Raw genomic sequence first — 16,021 nt, 5'->3', positions numbered from 1 at the left:
GAAAATATACAAAAATTTGAACAATTTGATCATCTTTTTATTATTGTTTAATTTTAACAAAATTTGACATTTACATTCAAGGTAATATGATATTATAATTTAATAGATGGATTGATGAAATTTACTACCAATATGAAAATATTGAATAGTGTAATAGTTGTAAAAGTTACATTGGTGTGAGAAGAATTGGTCATGTTGAGGAGAAAAGATTATAAGTTTGGTGTGCGTGTACATTACACCTACAAAACAAGTAGAAACTCTAAGTTTGGTGAGCTTGTCTTACACCTACAAATAGTTTGTTGTGATAACTTGGGAATTCATCAAGTGTCAAACATTAAGTGATGGGCTTAATAATATATGGGAATTGGTTTCAGAATAGGTTTTGGAAAAAATCCTTTAAACTTTTCTTCTTCACCATGTCCTTGTAGGTTTGAATTTGCTAGGTCTTCATTTACAAGGTTCCCATCTATATTCGGTTCATTTCCTGCATAAGCAATGTACAAGAACACATGTTAAATACTACTTAATATTTTCTTGATAGTAAAATTTGAGTGTAGTTTAATCATGTAGATAGATAGAAACAAAATATCAATGTCAAAAAAGGGACGATAATAATATCAGAAAAACTAATTAATTAACTAGCGAGTAACTAAATCTAGCGTGTGAAGCAATTGCCTCTTGCCTCAAAACTTGGGTTACCGAGCTATATACAACTTAAATAGTTTTTCATTTCTCACATGCAAGAGAGATTGTCTTATTTATATGCTTGTCAAGCATAAATATCTAATCTTCCCAACCAGATCTGTTTATAGGTATAACATTTACTTGTATGTGTAAATGTTTTATACATATTAAATAATATATATATATAAAACCCTTATTAAATATTTTCTGTCCTGGTATGAGCCCATACAAAAATGGATTGAAGACCTTGAAGCTGAAAAAACTAGGATTCAACATCATCATGATCCTAGCCAGTGGAACTTAGAAAAGATGGTTACTATTGCCATTATTCATCGTCCATATTTTAAACATCCAACAACAAAATTATTATGGACACAAAACCAAGTTCAAATGTGATCTACATATCCAAATCTTCAAATGTTTACTCAAGAAGATCAACCACCTTTTTATCAGAGTGAATTGATTATTGAGCTACACAGGTTAAACGGAACTTTTGCTGAAGTTGATAACAGGAGTTCTACATGTACCAACTTGAAGCCATTGGATATCATTTGTCCTACTGAGCCAGATACACATTATTACAGTGTTGCTAAGAAGGTGTGTCCACCAGTCAATACAGCTCCAACGGAACAACTCATTCTTGAAAGTGCTGATACACGTGGACAAATTCTTATGCATGAGGATAATGCATATCACTGTGACAGTCCAACCTTATCCCGAGTTTACAGCTCAGCTTCAGATTCCAGTTATTCAGACCCAAACTTATCACCAAGTCATGAGCCTATCTTTAAGCATTAACTGATGGAATTTCTGACCATCACGTGAAGGAACCTTATGCAACCAGCTGTGCATCGTTTTGTGTTAATAAGATGTAACTTAACATCTTTTGTAAAATTATTGAGTCTGAGGGAATCTTATCCCTATACGTACTAGTTTGTTGGCAGATGTGACCCTACATCTTTAGCCATCTGTGTGTATCATTTGTGAAGGACAGAGGTGAGTCATTAGGTATGAATCATTGTACCTTAGGGATGAGTCACTGTACTTTAGTGTCGGCCATAATAGTAATAGCCTTAAGCTTATTTTATAAGGGTTTCAAGTCCGGGAGCTCAGCTCCTCTATATAAGGACTGCTTGTGTAATGTTGAGAGGCAGAGAACCTCAACCATAAATAAAACTTCTGTTTTATATTATCATGAGTTTCTAAACACTTCGTTCTTTCCTGAAAACTCTATTCTTGTGATTATGTCTTAGACTTCCTTCCGTGAGAAAATACTTTGCTATTAGATATAGAGTATGCTCTGCACTTTCCATGAAAATGGAACCTGTGCATCGGAAATATATTTGATTAATGATCCTTTTGAACGGTCCTTATTATTATTAGCGTTAGAATTAGAATTCTTATTATTAATATAGCTATGATTAAGAGAGTAACAGGACCTGAGAAAGTACGCTAAGGGTGCGGAAAAGCTCGGTCGTGAAATCTTAATTATAATTATGTTCAATAATAAGGGTTTTATAATGATGTTAATAATATATAAGGCTCCCGTCCAATATGGTATCAGAGCCTAAACGTTACTAGCAAAGTATTTCTCTCTTTTTGAAGGGGGTATAAGGTATAATTACATAGAAGAAAATGAGTAAGGAAAGTTTCACACAACATGAGTGATTTCCAATCAGATAACCCACGACCTTCTATAACCCACTCTTCGCAAATCAATCTTACCATCCCAAAATCCTGTAAACAAACCCTTTCTAATAAATTAGAAAACTTGATTGAGTATTCCCGAGTTCCAGAGGATGCTCAGATCGAGAGTGCTTTACCACCACTCTCAAGCCCTTACAACGTATTTAGACGCCATAAAAGTTCTTTTACATGGAATGTTAGAAAGCTGGTTTCAACTCCTCGACCTGGAGTGAAGGAGTTCATTCAAACCACTAAGATGGACCAGTGTGCCCTGAAAGCAACCTCTGCAGAACAATATGTGGATTTAGAAATAAATCCATCCTTGATAAAACTCTGGCAGAGAGAAGGATATGTCGCTCTACACTTTGGAGCGGTAAGGTTAGTCTTAACCTTACACGGCAGAAAAGGTCTTCCAGTTACTACAAGAGTCTCTCTTATAGACTCTACCTTCCATCATTATGAGCATGCTGTCATTGGATATGTCCTGACAACATTAAATGCTGGAAGTGTTGTTTTAACAATATTTCCAAACTTTAATGTCCAATTAAAGGATCAAACTCTCCCAAAAAGGTTCAAGGTGCAAGTGCAGATTGTTGGAGCACCTCAAGAAGAAGCAGCGTTGGCAGCCACTCTACACCATCAACTAATTTTTAGAGTCCAAGATCACTACTATAATCTTCCACAGAAGCACAATTTAATGAAAATGCATTGATGGTCATTGCCAACTCAGAAGACCAAGTACCCACTATAGTCCAGATTCCCAAGCAGATCTCTCAAGGAGATCTAGAACTACTAATTCCACGAGAGTGGATCAGCAATTATGAAAGCTACAGGAATGGTCAGAACCCTGTAGTTTCCACTGAATACTCCTACCAAAGGTTAAAAGATGGCTCCATAAAGACCATCTTCAAAAAGAAGGACCCTACTGAGGCTTCAACAAGTAATGTTGTTTTCAGCACCATGATGATTTCTCTTGGAGAAAAGGAGACAACTGTTCCCATCTATGCTTTTAAACCAGATGGAAGTTCCATTTATTCTGACAAAATAAATGGACATTTTATGTGGGACGTAGCACCAGAAATGTGTGACTCTGATTGTGATTGTTGGATGCATCTTGAAGATGATTCAGAAAATGATTCAGATTCAGATGACTCTGATTCTAGTCAAAAAGACAGATGCAAACCTCCATCACCGCAACAAAAGCCTCCTCCCAGAAGACAACCATGGGTAGCTTTCAGAACACCTCCAAGGCCTTTGCCAATCTATGATCAAGTTTTAGAAATACTCAGGAGAGAAAAAATAAAATCTTCTCCTCCACCTCCTGAAGAGCCTTCACTGATCACTTGGCCTCCTCCAGAAAGGTGTGGTCTGAAAGAAAATCATTACAGTACAGTCTCTCTTGTACAGAGAAAGGAGTTCTGTATGATGGCTTCTCAAGAGGAATTTCCACCACTTGAAAGAAGAACCACTCCAACAACCAGGGTAGATGTTAAACCATTTGTCACAAAAACAGAGGTCACTACTGATGGCAGGATGAAAGCTCTTTCTCAAGCAGAGGAAGTGCTAAATTGGCAGACAGAAAATGCTATAGCTCAGAATACATGGCTAAAGGAGATCAATCAAAAAATCAAAAAGATGCATATATCCATGGACCAAGATATCAAGCTTCTGTCCACCAAATTGCAAGCCTACCATCAAGAACTGAAAGAAAAAATTGAACAACTCGAAGGAGAAATTGCAGGAGTCAAGGGGATCCATAAACTGAGTATGGAAGTTCTCAACAAACAAAGAAGCCTAGACAAAGCTAAGGAACAATATGAAGAGCTTATTAGGCTTGTTGAAGAAAAGAAACATCCTACTATCCTAGAGGATGATCCATACTACATCAGACCCACAAAAATTTTTCCCAAGAATTAATTCAGGACCAGGCACAGGCATGACTACTCCTTTATTTCCACCAAAGAAGACATCTGTGATCACTAATCCCTTTGATTGGAGCAGAGCAGAAAAAAGAAAGGAGAAATCTCTTGAAAAGACGCCTCCACCAGAACCATCAACAAAGAAAACTGAAGTAGAGACATCTTCCCCAGAATGTACAGAAGAATTTCCTACTCAATCGCTTATGATAAACACAGAGGAAGATGATACAGAAGAAATTTCAAATATAGAAGAAAAATCTGAAAAGGACTTTCTATATCTGAATATACTTCTTCAGAAAACTCTTTTGAGTTAACAGAAACTTCAGTTGAAACAGATTCTCAAAATAACACCAACCATGCTATTAGATCACTAATGGCAACAGAAAGAGATGGCTTGCATATCAAAGAAATTAATACTCCTGTCCCAACAGGATCTCCGTTATTCTCTCTGGATCATATACCACCATCCCAATGGAGAAAAAAGTTCTTATACTTTAAAGCATGGTTAGATGCAAAGATGGTTCATCCTGATGCAGACCAATACAAAGTTATTGAAGAATTTTGTGCCAACATGACAGGTACCTTGAAAGAATGGTACATAAGTTTGGGACGAGTGAATCAAGATAATCTTCACAGGACCTTCATTGATGAATTTCTTGGAGGACTTCAATATCATTTTCTTGGAGAATCGACTATTATTGATCAAATTATTCGAAGAGAATATTTTGAAATGAGATGCTATTCTTTAGAAAAAGAAGATCTTGATCGACATTATCAAAGAATGTCCCAAAGATTCTATCAACTTAATGGTATGAATGATGCAAGTCTGAAGAATACATATGTCAGCTCTCTTCCAGAAGAATTACAAGAAGAAATGTGGAGAATATTACAACAGTCAAACAAAGATGTTCTCCAGATGACTATGGGAGAAATTTATCAGACTAGCATTTCTGCTTTAGACAAAATCTGCAATCAGTAGAGATTGTTCAAAAAGATGATAGATGAACAACCCAAATACAAGAAGGTGTGCAAGAAAGGATATATGCAAATCAAGTGCAAAGACTCTAGTTGCCATTGCAAAGATAGATCCAACAAGAAGAAAAAGAAGTTTAAATCCTTCAGGAAGAAAGGAAAGAAAATTCAAATTCTTCAAAAGGAAACCCTTCAGAGAAAAGGATCTAATGGCAGATGTTTTATCTGTGGACAAAAAGGACATTTCTCAAAAAATTGTCCTAACAAAAAGAAAGCCACAAAACTGATAAGCATACTCAAATTGGAAGATGAAGATGTGGAATCACTATTCGATGAACAGGAAAGTCCAGATGAATCAACTGTTTTTGGTATCACACACTCAGATGAAAATGATAGCTCCTCAGAACAATCTGACTACACTGATGAGGAGAGCAATCATTTCCCCATACTAAAAACAGAAGAGGTATGTTTTCAAAAAGAAAAGGAAATTCCATTGCTACCAAATGTTGAAGCATTCATCTTGCCAACGAAGTATCATGTTCCTATTAAAGTCATTGCATTCATTGATACTGGTGCATCTAGAACAATGCTCAATCCGGCAATATTACCTTCAAATTTATGGACAACTCAAGTTCATAAATTCATAGCTGCAGATGGAAAGACTTATGAGACAGACTTAGTTACATCCTCAAAAATTGGAATTAAACTCTTTCCGGATTGTACAATTTGGATGAAAGTAATTGGTGATAGTCTTCATGGAAAGGATATTCTTATTGACAGAGATCTTTTAGTCTAGAGCACAAAATTACAAATTTTAGCTCATGGATTAAAATACAAAAGAGAATTCAAGCCTTTTTGCAAGAATTCAAATATGTTCTCATTAGCAGAACTTCCTCCTGGATTTGAAGATGTTGGAAATCAGCTCAAGAAATTATGTGCTGACAGTCATGATCTTTTCAAACATCCACAACCTTTGTGGACAAGAAGAGAATTCTTTGTTCAACTCCCTTTCAAGATGAATGAAGATATCAATCCAACCAAAGCCAGTCATCCTGGAATGTCACCAAGTGAGTATCAAGCAGCCAAAGAAGAATGCCAACAATTGCTAGAGCAAGGACTCATTGAGCCTACAACTTCAAGCTGGGCATGCACGACATTTTATGTGAATAAAAGAGCTGAACAAGCCAGAAACAAGAAGAGACTTGTCATCGATTACAAACCTCTAAACATGTTTCTAAAAGATGATAAATTTCCTCTTCCAAAGATATATTCACTTCATGCCTACATAAAGGATGCATACTACTTCTCAAAGTTCGACCTCAAGTCTCGATTTTGGCAGATTGGCCTAGATCCTAAAGATCGACCAAAAACAGTTTTCTGCATCCCAAATGCTCATTATCAATGGACAGTCCTTCCATTTGGCCTGAAAGTTGCTCCTTCGTTGTTTCAGAAGACTATGGTTCGAATCTTTCAACCTATTCTGCATAGTGTTTTGGTCTACATTGATGACATACTGCTATTTTCTCCAAATGAAGAAAGTCATAAAAAACTCCTACAACAGTTTCATCAAATCTGTAACCAATATGGAGTAATGCTTTCATCAAAGAAATCTGAGATTGGAGTCAAAGAGGTCAACTTTCTCGGAATGCATTTTGCTTATGGCAAATATGTCCCTCAACCTCACATTGTAGAAAGACTCCCAGAATTTCCAGAAAAAGATATGACAGTCAAGGAAATTCAACAGTTTTTGGGAATTATTAATTATGTTAGACACTTTATTCCCAACATTGCTCCTCATGTTTCACAATTATCAAAGCTACTAAAAAAGAATCCCCCTCTATGGGGATCAGCCCAGACCGAAGCAGTAAAAGTTTTGAAGAAGATTGCTCAGAATCCTCCTCCGCTAAAAATACTAGGTGAAGGAAAAAGAATTCTGCAGACAGATTCAAGTGATCATTATTGGGGTGCAATTCTAATTGAAGATGTCCAAGGACAACAGTTTTTCTGTGGATATGCTAGTGGAAAGTTTAAAGATTCAGAACTTCATTACCACACCATCTTTAAAGAAACCCTAGTAGTCAAACATGGAATTCAAAAATTTGATTTCCATCTCAGAGGACATCAGTTCGAAATTCAACTAGATAATTCTGCATTCCCTCGAATGTTAGAATTCAAAAACAGAGTTCCTCCCAATGCACAAATACTCAGGCTAAAAGAATGGTTTTCCAGATATGATTTTATAGTCAAGCATATCAAAAGAAAAGACAATTCTATTCCAGACTACCTCTCTAGACAAAAAAAGCCTGAACAACATCATATAAGTATAATATCTTCTGATTATACTTATCCAATGATCTTAATGAATGAACCATCATCCTCCTCCTCTCAACAAAATCCTTGGAAGAAACAGTTTCCCCCAGAAATTACACCAGATTTCCCTATTTCCCCTGCAACCTTGCAAAACTTTGCCAGACAACACATGTTATCCTATCTGGCAGCCTCTCTCCACAAACACCATATTCCACCCAAGCCAAATTGGTTTAATCCAGACACACCCTTTCTGAACATCTTTGGCATTCTATTGGGAAAAACATTTCTTGAAGATGATATGTGGTATTTATGGAGTGTCTTATTATTATTTAATATATATATATATATATATATATTATTTAATATATATATATATATATATATATATATATATAATATCTTAGTGGTGCTTATTGAAACAAAAAATATTTAAATTTTTATTGTTTTTAATTAGTGATTAAAAATTATAAATTTTTCATGATTTTGTACTTTTTATGAACTAAAAGCATATTATTTTTATAAATGTAAGAAGTTAAACAAATCGTAGTTAAGAAAGAAGAATGTGAGCAATATACTTTCTAAAGTTCTCTTTACTATTAACCAAAATTTTTCAAAGATCACACTTTTTGGTGAATTTTATTTATCAAGATAGACTTATTAAATAAGATGTGAAACTACAAAATAATTATAATTTTTAATTAATTTTAGTTAATAATATATAGTGGTTTAGCAAAAGAGTGTTAAAACGGGTGGCATTGACATCTCTAAACTTAAAAATAAATAAATAAATAAATAAATAAAAACTCATATTTCCTAAACTAGAAAGCTAACAAAATTTATGGTTAATTAGTGTTAGCATGAGCCACAAACCCGAAGCTTGAGTTGTTGCCATAACAGAAGTAGCAAAAGTGGTGGCAAGCAGCAATAGGGAAACACACAAACGCAAAAGTGTGCATTGCATAGTGGAAGCCTTTCTCATTGAGGAAATAGGTAGTCGACACTATAGTGTTTGAATATGAAAGCTGAAAAGGGAAATATCTGAAGGCCTGAATTACTCTCTCTATTGTCCCCTACTTGCGGTATTTATAATAGCTAGCATGCATGGGACTATCTAACTGTACATTGGTGACCTATCGGCTATTAATTAAATTTTGTGAATATATTTAAGGATTTAGATTTGGTTTAGGGTTTATTATTATGTGGGTGGTTGGAACTTTGACGTGGATTTAGAACTAGAGGTCAATAGTTTTTAACACGGTTAAGCTGTTGTCATAATGGATGCTCACACTCTCAATTCAAAGAGTTATCCAAGTTAGATTGATGTTTTTTTTTCCCTTTTTTTTTTGGAATAATATTATTGCATCAAATTTATGATGGATATGTAAAGGTGACACAATTCATTAAATCTCTTTATCTTTATTAAATAGGACCTAAAATTGAATATGATTTATCTTCTACTTTATATTATACCCTCTTATAAAAATTTGCAATAAGGATAAAGTAGAAAATTGTTATATCTTCTTTTAAATTTATAATAAATAATTTAAATTGTATCATAATATTAATTTTAAATAGAAATAATTAGATTGTTAATTATAAAAGTAAGTATATATATAAATAAATATTAATTAAATATAATATAATTATTATTATTGGTAATATAATTATTATATATATTTTTATATTTTTATAGCAGTCTGGATACACCGAAATGAGAGGGATCCAAAAATAGTATATAAGTATGAGATTGTATAGTTGAGGATGACTTAAATGAATTAATTTGTACTACTTATATTGACAACATATCTGCTTTTCGGTAGCTTATCTCATCAGAACTCCACAGTTAAGTGTGTTTGACTTGGAGTAATATAAGGATGAGTGACCTTCTGGGAAGCTTCTTAGAAATTGTGTAGTAAGGACAAAACATATTGAAAAGTGAAGTGTCGTGAAATAGCATCCTTGAGAGGCCAAATATGAGGGTTGTTACATTAATAAATTTATTAAAATTAAACAAAAATTTTCCTACGGAAATATCTGTGGATAAGTTATCTACAAAAATAATCTGTAGATAATTCCGTAGGTAAGTCTTTTAAATCTTATTCGTAGATAACAACTTTTGTGGGTAATTCGTAGATATGTCCATATATAAGGTTATCTACGGATAAACTTTTCGTAAATAATGTTATCTATGACCTTATTACCTACAGATTTTTGGTTGTAGATAATCTGTAGATAATTAAGACTTATCTACGAATTTTCATGCTTATCTACGAATTTCTTCCGTAGATAATCGTGATTTTTCTTGTAGTGTAAAGGAAGTGAAATAATCCCATTCATACTCTCGATGTGAGATAATGTTGGGCAGTCACAACAAAGCATAAGCACAAGTAGTATACATATAAATCATAATAAGAAATTCACATTAATATCCATAAGATAAATATCAAATGTAATATGCAATGACTCAATCTACTTTTATGCATGTGTTGTCATTTAAAACATAATTGTCATTCAAAGACTCATAAAATAATATGGGAGTACACACTAGTGGAAAAATGAGCTACTACGTCTCTTCATTTACGTCGGAAACTAGCATACCCGACGTTGTAAAAACGCGGTGGCAGTTCCGTAAATAAGAGGAGGAAATTTACGTCGGACGAAGATGGGTCCGACGTAAATGAGATAATTTACGTCGGACAGCTAAAGCAGCCGACGTAAATTATCTCATTTACGTCGGACCCATCTTCGTCCGACGTAAATAACTCCTTCAATGAAGAGCGCGCACTACAAATTTCAAATCATGGCATTCTTCTTCATCTTCGCGTTCTCCCGCGCGTTGTGGATTCTTCCTCATCCCTCCGCCTCCTCCTCAAATCGTGGTTGTCTTCCTCATCTTCACGTTTTTCTGTTTTTCTTCTTCGGAGTTGCGTTGTTTCTTCTTCGCGTGTTGATGGAAATGGCTTAACCATACATCCATCTGTTTTTCTATGAGGTAGTGACCACTCCTTAACCGATGTTTGTGTTTTCTGGGATGTATTTTTCGTAATAATGTTTGTGTTGCATTTCGTGTTTGTGAAGCTGTAGAAGGAAGTGACCACTGCCTGGGTCTATCAAGCAGAACGGCCCGTTCTCCATGGAGAACAGACTGTTCTCCAAGCAGAACGGGACGTTCTCCAAGGAGAACGGGCCGTTCTCCAAGCAGAACGGGACGTTCTCCAAGGAGAACGAGCCGTTCTGCTTGCACTCGTTTTTCTTTTTTTTTTTTTTAAATTTTCATGACTTTTTTACGTCGGACCTTGGCATGTCCGACGTAAATTTACGTCGGTTTTTGGCCCCGATGTAAATTTTACGTCTCCTATATTGACGTCTGATGCTTTTCCGACGTAAAAAACTTCAAATACCCGACGTAAAAGGGGTCTTTTGTACTAGTGACATGTGAATGATAGACACCCGATCAAAGATGTTTGACACTAAAGTTGATAAGATAAGTGGGGCTTGTTGGGCGCTATCTCAAACCCATTCGACAAATTTTAAAGTTTGGACTCCAAATTTTAAGTTTGAATTAAATTTGGTCCTTAATTTTTTTGACCAGTCCAATAAAGCATATGTCATAAATGGGTTCAGACTTGGCTAGTCCAGTCAGGTCATGAGTTGCTTACTTCTTTTTTAAATTTTAATATTTTTGTATTTTACTTATTGTTGAAAAGTAAAAGAGAAAGACAATAGTTAAAGAGTGAGAAGTATATATGTTAAGAATGGTGCCCACTAAAATGTGAGTTAGCTGCAACAAACACAAAATTGATGTTCATTAATTTGGAAGAGGAAAAAAAATACTTTGATATCGTTTTACTTGAGCAAAGTAAATTTATTTTATAATTTTTGTTCAATTAATTTTATTGTTATTATTAGTTTATATATATTTATATTGATTAGCTAATTTGGTCATTTATTTTACTAGAGCATAACAATTATTATAATTTAAGTGAGTTCTTTTGTGCACGTGTAGTTAATTATATGGTTTTAAAACTAATTTATTTTTAGGATTGAAATTCAACAATTACTTTGTGTGAGATTTTATAACATAGTCATTTTTATATTTTAGATTATGATAATGAAGATTATGAGGATGGAGGAGAGATCATCAATTTAGAAGTTGTAAGACTTCCTAATGAAAGCTCAAAATACCATTGTTGAAGACAAAGAATGATGATTTGAAATATGGTAAGAAAATTACCTATTTCTTATTTGAATTAAATTGTCCATTATAAATTACCTAAAAGGAAAAATTTTATTGTTATGTTTTTTTTCTTTCTATTTTATAGGTGTTTTCATTTGTTGGCATATGGTTTCGCTTTGATTTGAGATATATACTACTATTATGAAGATACTAGAAGACTTTTAGATTTCTGAGTTTGACTTTTTTAAGCTAATTATATTTGAAATAATAAAAGACCATTGCAACTCAGTCATTTTAACTTATAAAATCTTGTAAGCGAAACTTATCAGAAATTGATTTGAAATCCTTTTCATATTCTTCAAGACTGTCTCACTAAGCAAAAACTCAAAAATTTTACGAACAACAACACATAATCTTCACCTTATGAAAGCTAGCTTAGCAAAACTTCTTCTCCAAACAAAAACCCCTATAAAATCTACACAAAAAAGGATATTTTTTGTGATGGAAAACCCTTTTCCTTTGGGCCATAAACACCCAAATTAATTGAAACTCGCAAAAACTACATTAGATTCAACATATGCAACCAACAACAGGAAACCGAAAACCCTCCTTAAGTAGGACCGAATCACACTCTATGAGGAGTAAGAGTGGACCAAACACGACCAAGTGACCATAACACACCTTGCTAGATCTTTCCCTTAGTGAATGTGCTTGGTGACCGACACCTTTGGTAGGGTAGCTCTATTTATCAGCATGTTAGGCCACCAAATGAGTTTTCAAGCAATATGTACTTTTATAACACATGTTTATTTATTACAGTTGTTTTATGTTCTTTATATTTTCAATTAATAATTTTAAATTTATATTTTCAATGAGTGATTTTAAACTTATGTATGGTCTTTATATATTTATTTAAAGTATTTATTATTGGTTTTTAATGTTTTATTTTATTTTATTTATTTGACTAGAGTTTAAATATGCAATAAACTCCACTTTTTTTTTTGTTTTAATTAAAAAAAATCTTTTATTTATTTTAATAATTATTTAGGGCTGGAAAGCTTCATATTATAAAACAAGTTCTAAGTGATATATTCATTATATTGAGTCGTTTGTTTAAACTTTCTTTTTTCTCATAAAAACGTATCTTTTTAGTAAATAAGCACTTTTTTGACTTTTTAATGTGTTTTTCTATTTTTTTTCTTCTGAATAAGTAGTTTTCTATTTTTTTTAAGAAATAACTCTTATTTTCTTTTTAAAGAATTATTATTTTTTAAATGTACTTATTTAAAAACACTTATTTTTAAGTTTAAATAATGGATGCATTGCTAATTCTTGTTAGAAATTAATAGTTAAGATTTAACTTTAGTATGAAAAAAAGCCATGTGATTGAATGGTCACTCTTTACAGTCGTAAACAATTAATATCATGATCTCATAAAAATGTAAAGTGGAAATGCTAATTAAAAGTAATGTTTAAACAAAATAAATGAAAATCAACAACAATATATTTATTACCGCCGAAATATAATCAATCTTACAAACGATAATATTGAGAACTTCATTAAAGAGAAAATATTAACTACACATATCCCAAACCAATACATAGAGGGTGCAAAAGGATTATGAAATTATGAATAAGGTTGAGATGCAGTGTAGCTATGTATATATAGAGAGAGGCATTATAAATATTAGGGATAACTTTATAGCTTGAGGAAGTAGAGTGTTATCATTTTATGGAGTTGGAATTGGCTTGTGAATTGGTAATGGTGGTAGAAGTGGTTTCTTGAATTTGGGATCAAGTGGTAGTTTAGGAATAGGTTTTTTGAAGAAAGGTTTTGGTTTTAAGAATTCCTCTGACTCAACAGTTGGGATGGGCTTTTTCACTACAAATGGTTTAGGTATAGGCTTAACAAGTGGAATCGACTTTGGAATAGGTTTAAGAATGGGAATTGGCTTAACAATTGGAATTGGCTTTGGTATAGGCTTAACAATAGGAATTGGCTTAACAATGGGAACTAGTTTTGGTACAGGCTTATATACTGGAACTGGGATAGGCTTAACAATAGGAATTGGTTTAACAATGGGAATTGGTTTAACAATGGGAATTGGCTTAACTATGGGAATAGGTTTTGGAAAAAATCCTTTGAATTTTTCTTCTTCAACAGGAATTGGCTTAACAGTTGGAATAGGCTTAATGATTGGAATTGGTTTTGGTATAGGCTTATAAACTGGGATAGAAATAGGTTTAACAATAGGAATTGGCTTTGGAATAGGTTTAACTATGGGGATTAGCTTTGGAACAGGTTTAACAATTGGAATTGGTTTTGGAAAAAATCCTTTGAACTTTTCTTCTTCATCAGGTCCTTTTAGACTAGGTCTTGCTAGCTCTTCATTTACATGCTTTCCGTCTGTGTTCACTTCATTCCCTACATAAGAAATGCAAAAGCATACAATTAAGTTAAACACATAATATTTTTGCAATAACGAACATAAATTTGAACTGTTTCAAGTAGATAATTAAATTAAGAATATAAAATTAGAATTAATTCATTGCCAAACATAAAGTATAAAATAATGCCACTTTGCATGATGACTATAACTAGGTGATAAAATTATTGTATGATCCGAAATGTTATAGTTCCAACTAATCTCCAAGCAACATGCATGTTGTTGATTTTTGTTTTTGAATTAAAAGAAATAATTATGTAAAACATGGAAATTGGCTGCACAAGAAAATTTCAGTTCATATAATTTTTTAACTGGTTGACCATGGAGGGGCCAAATCTCCATGTAGTTAACTTTTATCGTATTTTTCGTGGGGACTATCCGTGTGTTTGCATCCGCGTTTTAACGTGATTTTTCACGTTCAACTTGAAGCAATGAATAGCTGCTTCTACGTAAATCCGTATGTAAACGTGGAGAGAGACGAAAGAATTGCGTTTCAAAATGAAAAGCAAACACCCACTATAGAATTTAATTATGTTGGTAACTAAATCCAGGATCAAAATACACAACTTAATTTCACGCATGTACTGCATGCCCAGATAAATGATTGAATTGAATTCTGAACTGAAGACAATATATAATATCAGTCAAATAATAACATAAAGTACAATTCATTCACTGAATCTTGTGTATGAAGCGTCCAACTTTTTACTTAAAACACATGCTACACACCGACCTATGTATAGTGTATTATTAGCTTTTTTTTATCTCACATGCCACAAGCAATGTCCTAATTATATGCATGTCAAGTGTGGATCCAATTTTCATAACCTGATCTACGTATAGGTATGGTATACTACAGTTACGTAAAATCTATTAGAATCCACATGGTGACAGAGTTTGAATATATATGTACAGAAGATTTTAAGTTGGAACTTGATCTCAATTTTGTAATTTTTTTTTATTAAAAAATGCTAGCTAGAGTCACTGTATTTTAAATATATTAAACAAAAAATGACTTATATATACTTTTGATCTCATGTCACATTCTGAAATTAACCCGTTTGTCTAACTTTACTCAAATTACAGTTATCAAAGTTACATACTTAAATTTTTTAGCTTCTACAAAATTTTTACTGTTTCTTCTATAAATTGTAAATATTAAAATGAATAATTTATTTTTTTAAGGATCAACACGAAGGAAATTATAAAATCATATTTTAAAGCCTAACAAAATTAAATTCATGAGTCGATACTAGCATGAACCACAAACCTGAAATTTGTGTTGTCCCAAAAACAGAAGTGAAGGTTGGAAGCAGCAAGAAGGAAAGCAAGAAGCGCAAAAGTGCGCATTTCAAAGTGGAAGCCTTTCTCATTGAGAAAACAAATAGGCCACACACTAATCAAAGCTCAAAAGGGAAATGTTTTGAGGCTTGAGTTACTCTTGTCCTATACTCCCATTATTTATAATACCTAGCTTCAGACCAAAATTGGTGCCGATAAATATCTTTAGAAAGTATTTTTAAATAAAATAAAAAAATAAAATTAATTTTTCATAAGTTAAAATTATATTCTTAATAAATTAATGCTAAAATATATTGTTTTCTTTATCCTATTTTTGAGGTTTGTTTTGGTTATTTATTTAAAAAATAATGTTCCTTTATTTTTTTAAGTTTAGATTAACTTTCATGCAATTTTTATTATGTTTATGACTTTTTTTTTGTTTGAACATCTATCGGATTATATAGTTTTCATATAAGTGAAATTAATGGGATAAATTTTATCTATTAATCCAGTCTAAAAATGATTCAAAATCAAAATTGAAAATA

General features: G+C 32.8%; 1 protein-coding gene across 1 annotated transcript; it reads right to left on the bottom strand.

The window, feature by feature from the left end:
• Positions 1-13,234: 13,234 nt before the first annotated feature.
• LOC109798404 (uncharacterized) lies at positions 13,235-15,641 on the bottom strand. The gene is made up of 2 exons (XM_020358662.3): positions 15,466-15,641; positions 13,235-14,173 (listed from the first exon to the last, which is right to left on the bottom strand). The coding sequence occupies exons 1-2, from the start codon at positions 15,566-15,568 to the stop codon at positions 13,479-13,481; spliced, it is 798 nt and encodes a 265-aa protein (XP_020214251.2). The 5' UTR covers positions 15,569-15,641; the 3' UTR covers positions 13,235-13,478.
• Between the last annotated feature and the right edge of the window lie 380 nt (positions 15,642-16,021).

This window comes from Cajanus cajan, chromosome 8, assembly GCF_000230855.2.
Source record: "Cajanus cajan strain Asha chromosome 8, NIPB_CcT2T_4, whole genome shotgun sequence".
NCBI classification, from domain to species: domain Eukaryota; kingdom Viridiplantae; phylum Streptophyta; class Magnoliopsida; order Fabales; family Fabaceae; genus Cajanus; species Cajanus cajan.
This window is presented reverse-complemented; position numbering and strand designations above follow the sequence as displayed.

What these genes read in the sequence shown, in the direction of transcription:
- LOC109798404 (XM_020358662.3), bottom strand. Translation starts at nt 15,568, where the DNA reads ATGAGAAAGGCTTCCACTTTGAAATGCGCACTTTTGCGCTTCTTGCTT. An exon ending in TGGGACAACACAAATTTCAG is followed by an intron (nt 14,174 to 15,465) that starts GTTTGTGGTTCA and finishes TTTCTTATGTAG; the next exon opens with GGAATGAAGTGAACACAGAC.